Source organism: Nicotiana tabacum, chromosome 21 (assembly GCF_000715075.1).
Source record: "Nicotiana tabacum cultivar K326 chromosome 21, ASM71507v2, whole genome shotgun sequence".
NCBI classification, from domain to species: domain Eukaryota; kingdom Viridiplantae; phylum Streptophyta; class Magnoliopsida; order Solanales; family Solanaceae; genus Nicotiana; species Nicotiana tabacum.
In genome coordinates, this window is record NC_134100.1 from 99,319,227 (window position 1) to 99,339,229 (window position 20,003).

Below are 20,003 nucleotides of genomic sequence, written 5' to 3' on the forward strand. Positions count from 1 at the left end.
TTTATAGCCAAACACTGATTCCGAAAAAGTAAAAATTTTCTGAAAAAAAGTGAATTTCTTTTTTATGGCCAAACGGGCCCTTACTATCCAAAATGGAAGGCCAAGAATTTTTGGTTGTAAATGGTGTACATAGATATGAGTTACATGTGATCATTTCCTTAAAAGTCTACCAGCTCAGTTCCAAATAAGCATGCTTCTTGTTCAGTAAAGTTGAAAAAAAGCTACACAGAAGACTATAAACAAAACTATACTATATATATTCACTCAACTGGCAAACTACATAAAACAATATAGCTTTATGTCCACATATAAACGTAGCAAAAAATCATTATTTTATTACTACCAATGTCTTTTTGTGAGGAGAAAAAGCAAAAGACAAACACAGGGAAGAGAGAGAATAAGAAGAAGAAAAAGTTAAAGTCTTGATTGGTTTTATGTGTGTGTATTATTTGGTGTATTGTATTTGTTAAGTTGAAAAAATTCAGTACGTTTAGGCCATCACTATCGATTTATTTTACAGCTTTACTTATTACAACTCCAAAAGTTTCAATCTTTGTCACTTTAATTGATCTTTTTCTTCATTATTGGATTTAGTCAAGCCGTTAGCTTATTTGGGTTTTCAAGAAAGATTTAAGAAAGTGACTTTTTTTTTTGGTTTTATGCTAAAGTTTTAATCTTTTTCTCAAGATTCAGTTTAAGTGATCTCTTTTAGCTTTTGGGTGTTTTTCAATTTGTGGTTTAGTGATAACTGTGGAGGAAATTAGAGGAAATATGCTAAAGTTTTAATCTTTTTATGGTTATATGCTAAAGTTTTAATCCTTTTCTCAAGATTCAGTTTAAGTGATCTTTTTTAGCTTTTGGGTATTTTTCAATTTGTGGTTTTAAAGATGACTGTGGAGGAAAGGGAGAATTTTGATAATTTTCCTATTGGTATGAGAGTTCTCGCTGTTGATGATGACCCAATTTGTTTGAAGTTATTGGATGGATTGCTTAGGAAATGCCAATATCAGGGTATGTTGCTTCTATGGTTTTTGCTAAATTCTTTTGGTGTCTTAAAAATTTCATTTTGGGGTATTAATTTGGAGTTGTTGTAAAGTTTTCTGAATTGGTTTGTAATTTGAGGCTAATTGCAATTTCTGCTGTTTGAGAAGTTGTTTTCTGTTCCTTTTTTTTTTTTTTTTTTTTATAACTGTGTTCTGATTTAGACTTTCAAAAGGAACAGTTTAGATTATTTTTTTTTGAGCTGTAAAAGGAGCAGATTGGATCTCAACTTCCAGAAAAAAGGTTTTCAATTTTTTTTGCATAGTTCCAAGACTTTTTCATGTTTTTCGATCGCTGTTAGTCATTCCTTTTTTTTTTTTCTTTTGTATAATTCCTTTTTCAAGTAACTTTGGACTTCTTTTGATTTGATTTTAGGCCTTTCTTTTTAGTTTTTACTATGTAACTGTTAATAACAAAGTCCAAATTCTCCATTTTGTACTCTCTCATTCTGAGTTAAAGTTATCAATATGGTTCCTAAGAACATATGAGTATCTGATCTTTCAGTTTGTCCTATGGATAGTCTGGTTTGAAGCCTAGTTTTCTCTCAGATGTTCATTGGAGTTCAACTAAGCTCATATACCACTATAAATTTGTTGGGAGATTTGAATTATTTGCTCTCTGTCGTTTGAATCTTCCTAGAACTGATTTTGTTGTTCATTTATTTTGAGTTCTTCTTTCCCCCCAAGAAAATCTTTAATTGCATTGCAAATTTCTGAATATGATCTGTTGTGTCACAGTAACTACGACAAGTCAGGCAAGAACAGCATTGAAGATGTTAAGGGAAAATCGAGATAGATTTGACCTGGTAATCAGTGATGTCCACATGCCTGATATGGATGGCTTTAAACTTCTGGAGCTTGTCGGTCTTGAGATGGATCTTCCCGTCATAAGTAAGTGCAATCAAATCTCCCTATAACAGCTTGTTTGTTCTGACGTTTTCTTGGCTTTTATAGTGAAAGACTGTTACACATCTATAACAACATTTGACGTTTAAATATTATTTGATTATTATAGAGAGGTAAAATATAACATAAAAAATTGGTTACGAGAAACATGGTTTTTATAGTGAATGACCGATATATAGGGATGTTGCCTTCATTTATCTTAATTGTAGATCTATCCTTGATGTTCTTTACCCCTTGGCTTCCGTTAGATAAAATATTCTTGCATCAAGCTTTGAATATCCTTCCCTTTACTTATATTGAGCTATTTTGTCCAGTGTTGTCAGCAAACAGTGATAGCAGACTTGTAATGAAAGGAATAACTCATGGTGCTTGTGACTATTTGGTGAAACCTGTCCGGCTTGAGGAGCTGAAGAATATATGGCAACATGTAATAAGGAAAAAGAAAGTTGAACCTAAGAACCACATCAAGTCTGATGATCAAGACAAGGCAAATCAGGGAGGTGGAGAAGGTGGCAAAGGACGACAGCTTTCAGGTAACGCAGATCAAAACGGGAAGCTTAACAAGAAAAGGAAAGATGAAGAATATGAAAGCGATGAAAATGGAAATGACGATGACGATCCAACAACTCAGAAGAAACCTCGTGTTGTTTGGTCTATAGAGCTTCATAGGAAGTTTGTTGCAGCTGTTAATCAGCTAGGCCTTGAAAGTGAGTTCTTTAGCATTAATATGGTAGTGTTTTTCTATCTTTATTATGGATGTTTCCATATTAGCAGACTGGTTACTCATCCTGTTTGTGACGCAGAAGCTGTTCCTAAGAGGATTCTCGACATGATGAATGTTGATGGACTTACAAGAGAGAATGTGGCTAGCCATCTTCAGGCATTAACCTCTCTTTGTTCTTTTATAATTCTATATATTGCGATTGAGTCCCGTTTCTTTACGAGTTTAGCTGGCTGTTGAACTTAAGAATGGGAAAGATCATATAGAAATTTTCTTGCTACATTTTCACAAATGTTAGTTAGCTAATGTCTGCATTTTATTTTTAAATAAGCATTTGAAATATAATGAAGGGAAGCAATGCAGTAATTCTCTATAACAATCACAATGGTGTTCTATGAGTTGTCCTGTGCGTAATTTCCTTTTCTTAAGAGAAGCACAGAGGTATATAGTTTGAAAAGTTTTAATAAGGCTTTTCTTTTTGTGTCACAGAAGTATAGGCTCTACTTGAAAAGGATCAGCTCAGAAGCAACCCAGCAAGCCAACATGGTTGCCGCATTAGGTGGAAAAGATTCTGCGTACATGCGAATGGGTTCACTTGACGGGCTTGGTGGTTTTCGAACATTGGCTGGATCCGGAAGGTATGGTCAGGCCAGCTTATCATCATCATATGCATCAGGAGGTATGCTCGGCAGGCTAAATAGTCCTGCCGGTGTAAGCCTTCGCAGTCTGGCATCATCGCCGCTGCTCCAACCTAATCATGGTCAAAGTTTAAGCAACTCCATGAATTCTTTTACGAAGTTGAATCCAAATGTTCCACCTGTAAGCCAGAATGCTAGTTTATTCCATGGAATTCCTGCATCGTTGGAGCTTGATCAATTGCAGCAGAGTAAGCGTGCCATACACATGGGAGAACTGAATCCTTTGGATGAGCACGGACTGCTCACAGCGGCCAGTAGTACATTCATGGACTCTAGATCTGTGGTTGGTAACTCAAACAGCTCGTTGTCCAATGTCTTAAATAATCCTATATTGCTTCAAGTGAGCTCCCAGCAACCACGGACAGGGGGAGGATTTGGAAATCAACCTTCTCTCAACGTCGCTTCTTTTAGCTCTGACGCCTTTAATACTGGAGTAAGTGGTTCTTCCAATTTTCTGGACCATAGTAGATATAATGAGAATTGCCAAAACTCTATCCAGCCTGTGAAGTTCCAGTCAAGTTCTTTTCCTTCGACTGAACCTTTTAGTAACAGCCATTTGCCTCAAGATAGGGTAAGAGAGAATAGCACTTCAGCTGGCCCTCATTTGCAGAACAGCACCGTTGATTTTTCTTCCTCGACCATAGTATCCCTACCTTTTGAACCTTCAAGAGGAGAAACACAATGCCTGGAAAGTTTAGGGGGTGGTGTTCAGATTATGAACCAAGCACACTGCCAACCGTGGCCGGATCAGAACCAACATTATTCCCAGAACTCAAACCATATTTTTGGCAACATGAGCTCTCAACTTTCCAGCAATGGTGGTGTGGCGTCTTTACCCCAGAGCATGGACCAAAACAATGAAGTGGTCTACAGAGGGGTGGACGTCTCTTTGATTGGCAGATCAAATGGAGGTTCTTCAGCACTCATACAACATAGACCCAACTCGAGGACGAGGACAAGTGAAGACTATCTCTTCGAGACAACAAAGCAACAAGTTGGTTTTCTTCCTCAGGGCTATGGCTCCCTTGATGATCTAATGAGTGCAATGAAACCGGTAAGATAACTTTTTTTGGACTTGTCTTTCTTATTTTTGAAGCTTTCAAAATTTTATTTCTATAGTTCTATTGTTAACTAGTCATTGATTCTGAAGCCTGAACGACAATCTAGAACACCACATACATATGTTAGTTGCATGTGCTATTGATTTTGAAATAAAGATGAATATCATTACTTGACCTCAATCCTCAGTCTCAAGTGTGTGACTGATCAAGCTTTTCTGGAGGAAATGACTCTTAAATTGGTGTCCTTGATCAGAGTATATAATTCTTTTTATATGAATTGAGAATGATATAAGTTATACCTTGGTAACCATGTCTCCAACTCATGAAATAGATCTATGGGTTAAACCTTTTAGATAGTTAGCATTTGAACCATTATATTTTTTAAGTTATGAGTTCATATTTACTATTTATTACAATTTTAGTGGATTTTTATACACAAATTTATACTCTGCTTCGGAAGTACTGGGTTCAGATGAATCCGGTACTACTTAGATGCATCTGCCCTGACTCCAGGAATTTTATGTCATGGATGCAAATTAATGTATCCTAATAGGAAGATATGATCCTAATATTTCTTATTTCTCCTCAAAGATCAGATTATCAGTCATTATAACCGTAGTACTTTAGCAGGAGGAAATAATGCACTCTTTATTGATATCTCATATTGCATGACATAAATTCATATTAAAGGATTTTATTTGTGTGATGCAGGAGCAACAAGATGGAGCCATGTTAGAAGGGGGAGAATTTGGATTTGATGCTTATTCTTTTGGGTCAGGTTTATGAGGTTTTTTAACCATCATATTAAGAAGAGAATTTTAGGACTGTAGCAAGATTTATTTGCTCATTTAGGAGTCTAACAATGTCTACAAGTACTGCTACTGCACCCCAGCCTTCTTTTCCAGTGTTCCTTTCGAAAGCGGAATTTTGTTATTGATCGTAGAAAACACTCAAATGCTAATTACTTGTTGCTTCTGAAGGGCCGGTTCTGGTAGTTCAACTGAACCGATTGCTTTCATTTCAAACTATCTAATTATATGCGGAAAAAGTTTAAAGTTTATACATATAATAAGGTTACACTCATGTTGAACTCATTGACTCTGGATCCTGATGCCCCTCAAGAGGGGCTATATAGGCGAGTCGATCACGTTTGCAGATTCATGTATCAGTGACACACTAATGTTATGAGAGATCAGAGTCCTGACACTAGAAGTACTACACACATCTCACCAAAAACTGCTTAGCTCATGATAGATTAAGACTCTTCTTTGGCTTAACGAAGCAATAAACTGTCTCTGATCCTTCTGTTTAAAACTATTTTAGTATGATCTTAAAATTTGTTTCAGTTGACTTCTCTACAACTTTCAGGAATTCAGGACAAGCAAGTGAAAATCAGGCATTTTAGCATACCCATGAATCATGATGTTTGTGTACTAGTGGAGATACTCATATTTACCTAATGCAAGTACAAAACAAAGAAGAACCTTGGCTTCAAATTTGAAGTAACTAAACATTTATCTGTATTAAAATCCAACTATAATGTTCCAAGTTAAACAAATGAATAGCAGTATATAGTTTACCACAACTAATTATCATTGTTTTAAGTTTTCCAAAAAATTTAAATAGAATTGGTGGGGTGTGCCAGGCCAAGGCTATAGTGCTTACACCAAGGCAACACTTGAAAGTCCCGATAGCATGTTACCGTAGTAAACTTTTCCTAAAAAATTGAGTTAATATCGTGAAAGTCGATAACTCACATGTCAGATATTAAACTGATAAGAACATATATCTTAGCCAAAAGGCCGAGAAATGTATGCTTTTCAAAGTGCAAGGTCCATCTGTTTTATACTAGTTCTAAGAATTCTTCTAAACAGAAAAATCACAATTCAAAAGGACAAAAGGGAAAGATTAAACTCTTTTCTGGCTCAATCAATGTTTCTTCTTTTATTCAACTTGAATGCTTCCCTAGAAGCAAAATAGAAGAAAGCCTACACTCTTTTTTGATCTAAAGATATAAATTCTCAGTTCCTAACTGTTGTGGCGTGTAAAATAGAATATTAGAAATATTATAATCAGGATACCGGAAAGAAAAGAGTAGATAAGAAATGAAATAGATCCACACTCTATGATACAAAAATGCAAGCAAATCTAGATCAAACTCGCATTTATCTTAAACTTAGGTTAATTAGCGGTGCCTAAAGGAAAGAAAATTTTCATCAACCCGATCCATTTACTATCTATTATTTGATTGACTAATACCTTAAACTGGAATGAGTGCTGTAATTGTGGTTGTAGAATCATTAGCCAATGACTCTTCCTCGCAAACCTCTCGTCCACGATGTCTAGTTCTCTTGTCGTCCAAAGACCAAATCAATCTTGGGCCATCCTAATAATTCATAGGCGTTCTCATTTTTAACCAAATTAGAACTATAAGCCGGACATGTAAACATTTTGGCTTTTATCATCAAAAGATGGCACAGTGAAGTAACACGAGAGAAAAGCTACTCATTGTGAATTCTTAAAGTTTTACTGAGAAGCTAAATTTTGAGCACCAAGATGCTGGAAATATTTGTTTGAAATCATCTGACTGATTTCTGTGTCCTTTAATTTTTTTCCATTTGAAAGCTTAGGCATGAGAACAACATCGATTGCATGTATTTAAAACACTCTGGACTACAATTGAAGGGGTGTGCCAGGCCAAGGCAGTATTGCAACACCAAGGCGACACTTGAAAGCCCCCATAGCAAGCTACCGTGGTGTACTTTCTCCCTAAGAAAATTGAGTTAATATCGGAGTTATGACACGGGATGATCAACTATTCAAGACCTCAACATGTGAATGCTAAAGTAAGGGGCAGCCCGATGCATAAAGTACTGCGGAGTCCGGCGGAAGGGCTGCACCCAAGGGGTGTGATTTAGATCATTAGTGACTGTTTTTACGGCTCGAACCCGTGACCTATAGGTCATACGGAGACAACTTTATCATCGCTCTATGGTTAAAATCTTTGAGCACCAACTTGCTGGAAATATTTTGTTTGAAATCATCTAAGTTTCCTTTACTTTTTCCTTAAAAATGAGGCAAGGAATGCAGAAATGCTTCATTTTAATTTAGGATTCTTGTTCAAGTCAAAGCTGTCCAATTAGAAGATTAAAGAGCCAAAAATACTCATAACAATAGCTCTTGAAAATCCAATTAGCTGTTGTAGAAATGAAAATCATAGCTGTATTTAGACCAAAACACTTTTAGACTACAATTGGAGGGGCATGCCAGGCCAAGGCTATAGTGCAACACCAAGGCGACACTTGAAAGTCCCAATAGCAAGCTACCATAGTTAACTTTCCTCCCTTAAAAATTGAATTAATATCATGTGAGTCGATAACTCACATATCAGATATTAAACTGATAAGAACAGATACTACACTTGATCTTAGCCAAAAGGCCGAGAAAGGTATGCTTTTTAAAGTGCAAGGCCCATTTGTTTTATACTAGTTCCCTTTTGTTCTGCTTTATTCTACTTCCAGTGCGGGACGCTACACAATGGAAACTGCTAGCATTGTACCTAGATGAATAAAATTATCATAAACCAAAAGTAAAAAAAGTAAAAGAATAAACTCTTTTGCCTAAACCAAAGGTTTTAATTAGTGGAACTTGTCTCATGAATCCATCACAAAATTTCCAATTAATGCTAGTATTATCATCTAATCAGAACGTTTTGATTTGCCAAATGCACTATTAATTTATACTCTTTCATATATATAGTGCAACTCAGTTTTTATTTTTGTATACTGTTTCTCAGCAGAGCACATTTCTTGCTTATCAATTAAATTTAGCATCTGCTTCTTAAGCTAAGGTAACCATTTAAGAAAAACAATGAACAAAGGAAATTTTGCATTCTCTTAGAAAGGCAGTACAGCATTCATCGCATGTATTTGGGCAAAAAAAAACTTTGAATTACATTTGGTGGGGTGCGCCTGACCAAGGTAATAGTGCAACACCAAGGTGACACTAGAAAGTCCCGACACCAAGCTACCGCGGTGGACCAAAAATGCACTCGACTAGAATTTTTTTGACCGATTCCAGTTGACCTGAAATTTCGTAGGTCCATAGGAAAGGCCTGGTGATTAATATTCATCGCTTCGCCATGACATTCAAGTTCATTTTATGGCATTTCGGGAACATGCAATACGAATTTATAATTATATTCATTTTTTCGTCTGTTTTAGTACATGCTAATTTTCTAATTTTTTTACGGACTGTGATTGACTTGAAATTTCGTAGGTCCATAGGAAAAGACATAGTGACCAATACTCATCGCTTCACCATGACTTTCGGGTTCATTTTTTGGTGTTTCAAAGTCATACAACATAAATTTATGATTATAACTATTTTTTTTGTGTATAGTACATTGTAAAAAAATTTAACGGATTCCGATTTGCCTGGAATTTCGTAGGTCCATAGGCAACTGCATAGTGTCCAATACTCATTGCTTCTACATGACTTTGGGTTATTTTTATGACGTTTGGGGATCATGAAACACGAATTTGTGAGTATATTTATTTTTTCTGTGTATTAGTACATGATGATTTTGTAGAATCTTTTTGACGAACTCCGGTTGACTTGAAATTTCGTAGGTCAATAGAAAACATCCTAGTGACCAATACGTATCGCTTCGCCATGACGTTCGGGGTATATTTTTTTATGTTTCAGTGCCATGCAATAGAAATTTATGATTATATCCACTTTTTCGTATGTATTAGTATATGTTGATTTTGTAATTCTTTTTGATGAACTTCGATTGGCCTGAAATTTCGTAAGTCCGTAGGAAACAAATAGTGACCAATACTCATTGCTTCTCCATGACTTTCGGGTTCAATTTATGGCGTTTGCAAGGTCATGCAATACGAATTCATGAAATTTCATGTGTATTAGTATATGCTAATTTTGTAAAAATTTTCTGACAGACTCTGATTGCCTGAAATTTCATAGGTCCATAGGAAACGGCCTAGTGAATAATACTTATCACTTTGCCATGACTTTTGAGCTTATTTTTTGGCGTTTCAGGGTCACGCAACATACATTTATGATTATATTAAATTTTTTGTGTGCATTACTACATGCTGATTTTGTAATTTTTTTACGGACTCCGATTAGCCTGAAATTTTTTAGGTCAATAGGAAATGACCTAGTGACAAATACTCATTAGTACAAGAATTCATGACGATTCTTAGATTTTCTTGTGCTATAGTCCAGACCATCTACATTAATTCGGGCGACCGACTTCGAATCTCTTAAAATTTTACGGGTCCATGAAAACTGATCTAATAAATAATAATCATCGCATCGCCATGACCGTTCCTTAATTTTTGGCGTTTTACGGCCATAAAACTGGAATTTTGCCCGGTTTCCAGATTTTTGTGTGTTATAGCCTATGCTATCTGCATGCATCCGGGCTATCGAACTTGAATCGCCTAAAATTTTGTCGGACCATAAAAAAAACTAAAGGAACAATAGTCATCGCTTCGCCATGACCGTTTCTCGTTTTTGGCATTTTAGGGCCATAAAACTGAAATTTCGCCTGATTCCCAGATTTTCGTGTGCTATAATCGACGCCATCTGCATGCATCTGGGGGACCGGACCCGAATCGCCTAGAATTTTGCTGGCCCATAAAAAATGGCCTAATGAACAATAGTCATCGCTTCTCCATGTCCGTTCCTCGATATTTTATATTTTATGGCCATAAAACTCAAATTCTACCCGATACCTAGATTTTCGTGTGCTATAGCCCACATCATCTGTATGCATCCGAGTGATCGGACACGAATAGCCTAAAATTTTGACAGCCCATCAAAAATGATCTAAGGAATAATAGTCATCGCTTCGTCATGACAATTCCTCGTTTTGGCGTTTTAGGGCCATAAAATTTGAATTCCGCCCGATTCGCAGATTTTCGTGTGATATAGCTCACGCCATCTACATGCATCCGGGTGGTCAGACCCAAATCGCCTAAAATTATTCCGGCCCATTAAAAATAACCTAAGGAACAATAGTCATCGCTTCGCCATGACCGTTCCTCTTTTTTGGCATCTTAAGGACATAAAACTGGAATTCTGCTTGATTTCTAGATTTTCGTATGCTATAGTCTATGCCATTTGCATGCACCCGGATGACCGGACCCGAATCGCCTAAATTTTTGCTGGCCCATAAAAACGGCCTAAGAAATAATAGTCATCACATCGCCATGACCGTTCCTCATTTTTTGGCGTTTTAGAGCCATAAAACTAAAATTTTGCCCGATTCCTAGATTTTTGTGTGCTATAATAGACCACGCCATTTGCATGCATCCGCACGACCGGACCCGAATCGCCTAAAATTTTGCCGGCCCATAAAAAATAACCTTAAGAAATAATTGTCATCGCTTCGCCTTGACTGTTCCTCATTTTTGGCATTTTAGGGTCATAAAAGTGAAATTCCGCCTCATTCTCTAATTTCATATGCTATAGCCCACGCCAATTGCATGTATCCAGGCGACCAGACCCGAAACTCCTAAAATTTTATCGGCCCATTAAAATTGACCCAAGGAACAATAGTCATCGATTCACCATTACCATTTCTCGTTATTTAGCGTTTTAGAGCCATAAATTGGAATTTCGAGATTTTCGTGTGTTATAGCCCATAACATCTACATGCATACGGGTGACTAAACCCAAATCGCCTAAAATTTTGTCGGCCCATCAAAAATTACTTAAGGAACAATAAACACCGCTTCGCCATAACCATTCCTCAATTTTCGGCATTTTAGGGCCATAAAACTGGAATTTCGCTCGATTCCTAGATTTTCGTATGGTATCTACATGCATCAGGTCGACCAGACCTGATTCGCCTAAAATTTTGTCGGACCATAAAAATTGACCTAAGGAACAATAGTCATCGCTTCGCCATGATCGTTCCTCATTTTTTGGCACATTAGGGCCATAAAACTGGAATTCCGCCCGATTCTCAGATTTTCATGTGCTTATATAGCCCACGCCATCGACATGCATCTAGGAGACTAGACGAATCGCCTAAAAAATTTCAGTCCATAAAAAATAACTTAAGGAACAATGGTCATCGCTTTTCCATGAGTGTTGCTCATGTTTTGGCGTTTTAGGGTCATAAAACTTGAATTTCGCCCGATTCTCAGATTTTCGTGTGTTATAACCCACACCATCTGTATGCATCCGGACAACCATACTCAAATCTCCTAAAATATTGTCGGCCCATAAAAAAAATGACTTAAGAAATAATAGTCATCACTTCAACATTAACTCATTTTTTGTCATTTTAGGACCATAAAACTGAAATTTTCACCTGGATGCATCCGACCGATCGGACCCGTAACACCTAAAATTTTAACTGCCCATAAAAAATGACCTAAGGATCAATAGTCATTGTTTCGCCATGATCTTTTCTAGTTTTTTGACATTTAGGGCTATAAAACTAGAATTCTGCCCGATTCATATTTTGTTGTGCTATAGTCCATGCCATCTGCATGCATCCGGGCAACCGGACCCGAATCGCCTAAATTTTTGTCGGCCCATCAAAAATGACCTAAGGAATAATAGTCATCGCTGCGCTATGACCGTTCCTCAGTTTTTGGTATTTTAGGGCTATAAAAATCTAATTCTACATGATTTATAGATTTTCGTGTGCTATAGCCCACACCATCTGCATGGGTCGGGCGACCGGACCCGAATCTCCTAAAATTTTATCGGCCCATCAAAAATAACCTAAGGAACAATTGTTTTTGCTTAGCTATGATTGTTCCTTGTTATTTGGCGTTTTAGGGCTATAAAACTGGAATTTCACTCGATTTCTAGATTTTCGTGTGTTGTAGCCCACACCATTAGCATGGGTACGTGCGACCGGACCCGGATCTCCTAATATTTTATCGGTCCATCAAAAATGACCTAAGGAACAATATTCATCGCCTGACCAAGACCGTTCCTTATTTTTTGGCATTTTAGGGCCATAAAACTAGAATTCCGCCTGATTTCTAGTTTTTCGTGTGCTATAGCCCACGCCATCTGAATAAGTCCGGGCGATCGAACACGGATCACCCAAAATTTTGCCGACCTATAAAAAATAACATAAGGAATAATAGTCATCGCCTCTCCATGATCGTCCCTCATTTTTGGCGTTTTAGGGCCATAAAATTGGAATTCTGCCCGATTCTCAGATATTCGTGTGCTATAGCCCACATCATCTACATGAGTCCGCGTGCCCGGACCTGGATCGCCTAAAACTATTTAGGCCTACAAAAATGACCTAAGGAACAATTGTCATCGCCTCGCCATGATCGTTCCTCGTTTTTAGCGATTTAGGGTCATAAAACTAGAATTCTGCTTGATTCCTAGATTTTCGTATGCTATAGCCCACGCCATTTGCATGGGTCCGGATGACTAGACCCGGACAGCCTAAAATTTTGCCGGCCTATCACAAATGACCTAAGGAATAATAGTCATCGTCTCGTCATGATCGTTCCTCGTTTTATGACATTTTAGGGCCATAAAAAAGAAATTCCGTCTGATTCTCAAATTTTCATATGCTATAGCCCACGCCACCTGCATGTCTCTGGGTGACCGGGATCGTCTAAAATTTTGATAGTCTATCAAAAACTAACTAAGGGAGAATAGTCATCGCCTCGCCATGACTGATTCTCATTTTTTGGCGTATTAGCGCCATAAAACTGAAATTCCGCCAGATTCTCAGATTTTCGAGTGCTTATATAGCCCATGCCATCGACATGAATCTAGGAGACTAAACGAATCGCCTAAAAATTTTCCAGTCCATAAAAAATGACCTAAGGAACAACAGTCATCGCTCTGCCATGAGTGTTTCTCGTGTTTTGGCATTTTAGGGTCATAAAACTTGAATTCCACCCGATTCCCAGATTTTCTTGTGCTATAACCCACACCATTTGTATGCATCTGGACAACCATACCCAAATCTCCTAAAATGTTGTCGGCTCATAAAAATTGACTTAAGGAACAATAGTCATCGCTTCAACATTACCATTATTCATTTTTGTCATTTTAGGACCATAAAACTGGAATTTCCACCTCGATGCATCCGGCCGATCGGACCCGTAATACCTAAAATTCTGACGGCCCATAAAAAATGACTTAAGGATCAATAGTCATTGCTTCTCCATGACCGTTCCTAGTTTTTTGGCGTTTTAGGGCTATAAAACTAGAATTCCGTCTGATTCATATTTTGTTGTGCTATAGTCCATGTCATCTGCATGCATCTGGGCGACCGGACCCGAATCGCCTAAAATTTTGCCGGCCCATCAAAAAATGACCTAAGGAACAATAGTCATCGTTGTTCCATGACCGTTAGTTTTTGGTATTTTAGGGCTATAAAACTCTAATTCTACATGATTCCTAGATTTTCGTGTGCTATAGCCCACGCCATCTGCATGGGGCGGGCGACCGAACCCGAATCTCCTAAAATTTTATTGGCCCATCAAAAGAACCTAAGGAATAATAGTCATCGCTTCTCCATGACTGTTCCTCATTATTTGGCGTTTTAGGACCATAAAATTGGAATTTCGCCCGATTTCTAGATTTTCATGTGCTGTAGCCCACGCCATCTGCATGGGTACGTGCGACCGGACCCGGATCTCCTAATATTTTGTCGGTCCATCAAAAATGACCTAAGGAATAATAGTCATCACCTAGCCAAGACCATTCCTTATTTTTTGGCATTTTAGATCCATAAAACTAGAATTCTGCCTGATTCCCAGTTTTTTCGTGTGCTATACCCCACGCCATCTGCATGGTTCCGGGCGACCGACCCGGATCACCCAAAAAATTTTATACCTATAAAAAATGACATAAGGAACAATAGTCATCGCCTCTCCATGATCGTTCCTCATTATTTGGCTTTTTAGGACCATAAAGTTGGAATTCCGCCCGATTCCCAAATATTTGTGTGCTATAACCCACATCATCTGCATGGGTCCGGACGCCCGGACTTGGATCGCCTAAAAATATTTCGGCCCATAAAAAATGACCTAAGGAACAATAGTCATTGCCTCGCCATGACTGTTCCTCGTTTTTAGCGTTTTAGGGCCATAAGACTAGAATTTCGCTTGATTCCCAGATTTTCGTGTGCTATAGCCCACGCCATTTGCATAGGTCCGAGCGGATAGCCTAAAATTTTGCCGGCCTATCACAAATGACATAAGAAACAATAGTCATCGTCTCGTCATGATCGTTCCTCGTTATATGGCATTTTAGGGCCATAAAGTAGGAATTCCGCCCGATTCTCAAATTTTCATGTGCTATAGCCCACGCCATCTGCATGGCTCTGGGTGACCGTACCCCGATCGCCTAAAATTTTGGTGGCCTATCAAAAACTACCTAAGGAAGAATAGTCATCGCCTCGCCATGGCCTATCAAAATTTCGATTTCTAGATTTTCGCCACGCTATCTGATGGGTCTAGTAAACCGGACCCGGATTGCCTAAAATTTTACTGGCCTATCAAATACAACCTAAGAAAAAATAGTCATTGCATCACCATGACCGTTCTTCATTTTTTGGCATTTAGGACCATAAAACTAGAATTTCGCCCGATTCACAGATTTTCGTGTGCTATAGTCCACGCCATCTACATCGGTCCGGGCAACCAGACCCGGATCGCTTAAAAATTTTTAGGCCTATCAAAAATGACCTAAGGTACAATAGTTATCGCATCGCCATGATCGTTCCTCATTCTCTGGCGTTTTAGGGCCAAAAAACTGGAATTCCGTCTGATTCTCAGATTTTTGTGTGCTATAGCCCACGCCATCTGCATTGGTCCAGGCGAATGGACCTGGATCGCCTAATATTTTGTCGCCCTATCAAAAATGACCTCAAAAATAATAGTCATCGCCTCGCCATGACCGATCCTCATTTTTGGTATTTTAAAGCCATAAAACTAGAATTCTGCATGATTCCTAGATTTTCATGTGTTATACTCCACGCCATCTGCATGGGTCGAGGGAACTAGACACAGATCGCTTTAAAATTTTGCCGGCCCAATAAAAATGACTTAAGGAATCAAGGTCATTGCCTCGCCATAGCTGTTCCTCATATTTTGACCTTTTAGGGCCATAAACCAGGAATTCCTCCTGATTCTTAGATTTTCTTGTGTTATAGCCCACACCATCATCGTTCCTCTTTTTTGGAATTTAGGGACATAAAACTGGAATTTCGTCTGATTTTCAAATTTTTGTGTGCTATAGCCCACGTCATCTGCATGGGTCCGAGCGACCGGACACGCACCACCTAAAATTTTGTCGGCCCATAAAAACGGCCTAAGGAACAATAATCATCTTCTCGCCATGACCGTTACTCAGTTATTGGCGTTTTAGGGCCATATAACTGGAATTCCGCCCGATTCCCAGATTTTCGTTTGCTATAGACCATGCTATCTGCATAGGTCCAGGCGACACGACCCGAATCGCCTAAAATTTTGTCGACCCATCAAAAACGACCTAAGGAACAATAGTCATTGCCTTGCGATGATCGTTCCTCATTTTTTGGTGTTTTAGGGCCATAAAATTGGAATTTCATCCGATTCCCAGATTTTCGTGTGCTATAGCCCACGCCATATGCATGGCTCCGGACAACTAGACCGGATTGCTTAAAATTTTGTCGGCCCATAAAAACGACTTAAGGAACAATAGTCATCGCCTCGCCATGACCGTTCTTCGTTTTTTGACGCTTTAGGGCCATAAAACTGGAATTTCAATGATTCCCAGATTTTCAAATGCCATAACCCACGCCAACTGTCGCCCAGGCCCAGATAGCCTAATATTTTGCCGGCCGATAAAAAATGACCCTAAGCAACAATAGTCATCGTCTCGCCATGACCGTTCCTTTTTTTGACTTTTTAGGGCCATAAAACTTGAATTTCGCCCGATTCCTAAATTTTTGAATGTTATAGCCCAAGCTCTCTGCATGGGTCCGGTCGACCGGACCCAGATAGGCTAAAATTTTGCCGGCCCATAAAAAATAACCTAAAGAACAATAGTCATCGTCTCATCATGATTGTTCCTCGTTTTGTGACGTTTTAGGGCCATATATCTAGAATTCTGCCTGATTCCCACATTTTTATGTGCTATAACCCACGCAATCAACATGGGTTTGGGCGACCGGACCTAGATTGCCTTAAATTTTGTCGACCTATCAAATATGACATAATGAAGAATAGTTATCTCCTCGTCATGACCGATCCTCATTTTTGGCGTTTTAGGGCCATAAAACTAGAATTTCACATGATTTCTATATTTTCATGTGCTATAGCCCATGCCATCTGCATGGGTCTGGGCGACCGTATTTTAGGGCCAAAAAACTAGAATTCTGTCCGATTCTCAGATTTTCGTGTGCTATAGCCCACGCCATCTGTGTGGGTCAATCAGAAATGACCTAAGGAAGAATAGTCATATCCTCGCCATGACCGATCCTCGTGTTTTAGCATTTTAAGGCCATTAAATTGGAATTGCGCCTGTTTTCATGATTTTTGTGTGCTATAGCCCACGCCATCTACATGGGACCGGGCGACCAGATCCGGATCGTCTAAAATTTTTCCGGCCCATTGAAAATGACCTAAGGGACAATAGCCATCGCCTCACCATGAGTTCCTCATTTTTGGCATTTTAGGGCAAAAAAAATTAGAATTTCGCCCGATTACTAGATTTTTGTGTGCAATAGCCCACGCCATCTGCATGGGTTTGAGCGACCGGACCGAATCGCCTAAAATTTTGCCGGCCCATCTAAAATTACCTAGTAACAACGGTCATCGCCTCGCCATGATCGTTTCTCGTTTTGTGGCTTTTATGGCCATTAAGCAGGAATTCCGCCCGATTTTAATATTTTCGTATGCTATATAGCCCACGCCATGTGCACGAGTCTGGGTGACCGATCAAAAGCAACCTAAGGAAGAATAGTCATCGCCTCGGCATGATCGATCCTCATTTTTTGGCATTTTAGGGTCATAAAATTGAAATTTTGCTTGATTCCTATATTTTCGAATGTTATAGCCCACGCCATCTGTAAGAGTCCGAGCGACCGGAACTAGATAGCCTAAAATTTTTCCGGCCCATCAAAAACGACTTAAGGAACAATAGTCATCATCTCCCCATGATTGTTCCTTATTTTTCGGCATTTTAGGGCCATAAAACTAGAATTTCGCCCGATTCCTAAATTTTCTAATTCGTGTGCTATAGTCGGCATGGTTCCAGACGACCGGGCCCGAATCGCCTAAAATTTTGCCGGCCCATCAAAAACAACCTAAGGAACAATAGTCATCACCTCGCCATGACCGTTCCTCATTTTTTGGAGTTTTAGGGCCATAAAATTAGAATTCTGCCTGATTCCTAGATTTTCATGAGCTATAGCTCACACCATCAGCATGAATCCGGGCGACCAGACCGAAATCAACTAAAATTTTGCTGTCCTATCAAATGCAACCTAAGAAAAAATAGTCATAGCCTCGTCATGAACGATCCTCATTTTTTGGCGTTTTAAGGCCATAAAACTGGAATTTCGCCCAAATCCCATATTTTCGTATGCTATAGCCCACACTAGCTGCATGGGTCCACGTTACCAGACCCGGATCACCTAAAATTTTGCCGACCCATCAAAAAATATCTAAGGAACAATAGTAATCATGTCACCATAACTGTTTCTTATTTTTTGGCATTTAGGGCCATAAATTTGGAATTTCGCCCGACTCTTAGATTTTCGAGTGTTATAGCCCACTCCATCTGCATGGGTCCGGGCGACAGGACCCGGATTACCTAAAATTTTGTCCGCCCATAAAAATGACCTAAGGAACAATAGTCGTTGCCTCGCCATCCCCCTTCCTCATTTTTTAGCATTTTAGGGCTATAAAACTGGAATTTCGCTTGATTCCCAAATTTTGTATGGGTCTGGACGACTAGACTCTGATTGCCTAAAATTTTGCATGCCCATCAAAAGTGACCTAAGGATCAATAGCCATCGCCTCGCCATGACCGTTCCTCATTTTATGGCATTTTAGGGCCATAAAATAGGAATTTTGCACGATTCTCAGATTTTCGTGTGTTATAATCCATGCCATTTGTATAGGTACCCGGATCGCCTAACATTTTGCCGGTCCATAAAAAATAACTTAAGGAACAATAGTCATCGCTTCACCGTGGTCGTTCCCCATTTTTTGGCGTTTTAGGGCCATAGAATTGGAATTTTGCTCGATTCTCATATTTTCGTGTGCTATAGTCCACGCCATTTGTATGCATTCGGGCAACTGGACCCAAATCGCCTAAAATATTGTCGGACTATAAAAAATAACGTAAGAAACAATAATCATCGCTTCCCCATGAGCGTTACTCATTTTTTGGCATTTTAGGTCCATAAAACTAAAAATCTGCCCGATTCACAGATTTTCGTATGCTATAGGCTATGCCATCTGCATGCATCCGGGTGACAAGACCCGAATCGCCTAAAATTTTGCCGGCCTATCAAAAATGACCTAAGAAATAATAGCCATCGCTTTGCCATGACCGTTCCTTATTTTTTGGCATTTTAGGTCCATAAAACTTGAATTTTGGCCGATTCTCAGATTTTCGTATGCTATAGCCCACGCCATCTGTATGCATCTGGGCGACAGGACCCGAATCGCTTAAAATTTTGCCTCCCCATCAAAAATGACCTAAGAAATAATAATTATCGCTTATCCATGAACGTTTCTCGATTTTTGGTATTTTAGGGTCATAAAACTGAAAATCCGCCCGATTTTCATAGCCTACGCTATTTGCATGCATCCGATGACCGAACCCGAATAACCTAAAATTTTAGCGACCCATAAAAAATGACCTAAAGAATAATAGTTATCACTTCGCCATGACCGTCCATGATTTTTGGCGTTTTAGGGCCATAAAACTGAAATTTCTCCCGATTCTTAGATTTTTATGTGCTATAGCCCACGCCACGTGCATGGGTCAGGACGATCGGACCCGGATCGCCTAAAATTTTGTCGCCCCATAAAAAATGACCTAAGGAACAATAGTCATTGCCTTGCCATGACCGTTCCTTATTTATTGGCATTTTAGGGCCAAAAAACTTGAATTCTGCTCGATTCCTAAATTTTTATGTGTATAGCCCACGCCATCTGCATAGATCCAGGCAACTGGACCCAGTTCGTCTAAAAGTTTGTCGGTCTATAAAAAATGAATTAACAATAGTCATCGTCTCTCCATGACCGTTCCTCATTTTTTTGGCGTTTTAGCGCCACAAAACTAGAATTCCGTTCGATTCCCAAATTTTCGTGTGCTATAACTCACGCCATCTTCATAGGTCCGGGCGAATGGACCCGGATCGCCTAAAATTTTGACGGACCATCAAAAATGACCTACGAAAGAATAGTCATCACCTAGCCATGGTCGTTCCTCTTTTTTTGGTGTTTTAGGGCCATAAATTGGAATTTCGCCCGATTTTCAAATTTTCGAGTGTTATAGCCCACGCTATCTTAATAGGTCCGGGCGATCGGACTTGGATAGCCTAAAATTT

At 39.0% G+C, this 20,003-nt stretch overlaps 1 protein-coding gene, 1 non-coding gene and 2 pseudogenes across 2 annotated transcripts; 1 reads left to right on the plus strand and 3 right to left on the minus strand.

Moving 5' to 3' along the window:
- The first annotated feature begins 264 nt into the window (after positions 1-264).
- LOC107809339 (two-component response regulator ORR24) lies at positions 265-5,474 on the plus strand. Its single transcript, XM_016633943.2, has 6 exons — positions 265-1,011; positions 1,779-1,931; positions 2,261-2,653; positions 2,750-2,826; positions 3,157-4,419; positions 5,138-5,474. Exons 1-6 carry the CDS (start codon positions 888-890, stop codon positions 5,210-5,212), a joined length of 2,085 nt encoding a protein of 694 aa, XP_016489429.1. The 5' UTR covers positions 265-887; the 3' UTR covers positions 5,213-5,474.
- Positions 5,475-6,057: 583 nt separating this feature from the next.
- LOC142175582 (U2 spliceosomal RNA) lies at positions 6,058-6,241 on the minus strand (annotated as a pseudogene).
- Positions 6,242-7,108: 867 nt separating this feature from the next.
- On the minus strand, positions 7,109-7,245 carry LOC142175622 (U2 spliceosomal RNA; annotated as a pseudogene).
- A 437-nt stretch (positions 7,246-7,682) lies between these two features.
- On the minus strand, positions 7,683-7,878 carry LOC142175560 (U2 spliceosomal RNA). Its single transcript, XR_012704670.1, has one exon. It is a non-coding gene; the product is annotated as a U2 spliceosomal RNA (small nuclear RNA).
- Positions 7,879-20,003: the final 12,125 nt, after the last annotated feature.

Coding starts and splice junctions, on each gene's coding strand:
- LOC107809339 (XM_016633943.2), top strand. CDS start 888: ATGACTGTGGAGGAAAGGGAGAATTTTGATAATTTTCCTATTGGTATG. Junction 2,654..2,749: donor TAATCAGCTAGGCCTTGAAA/GTGAGTTCTTTA, acceptor TTTGTGACGCAG/AAGCTGTTCCTAAGAGGATT. Junction 4,420..5,137: donor TAATGAGTGCAATGAAACCG/GTAAGATAACTT, acceptor TGTGTGATGCAG/GAGCAACAAGATGGAGCCAT.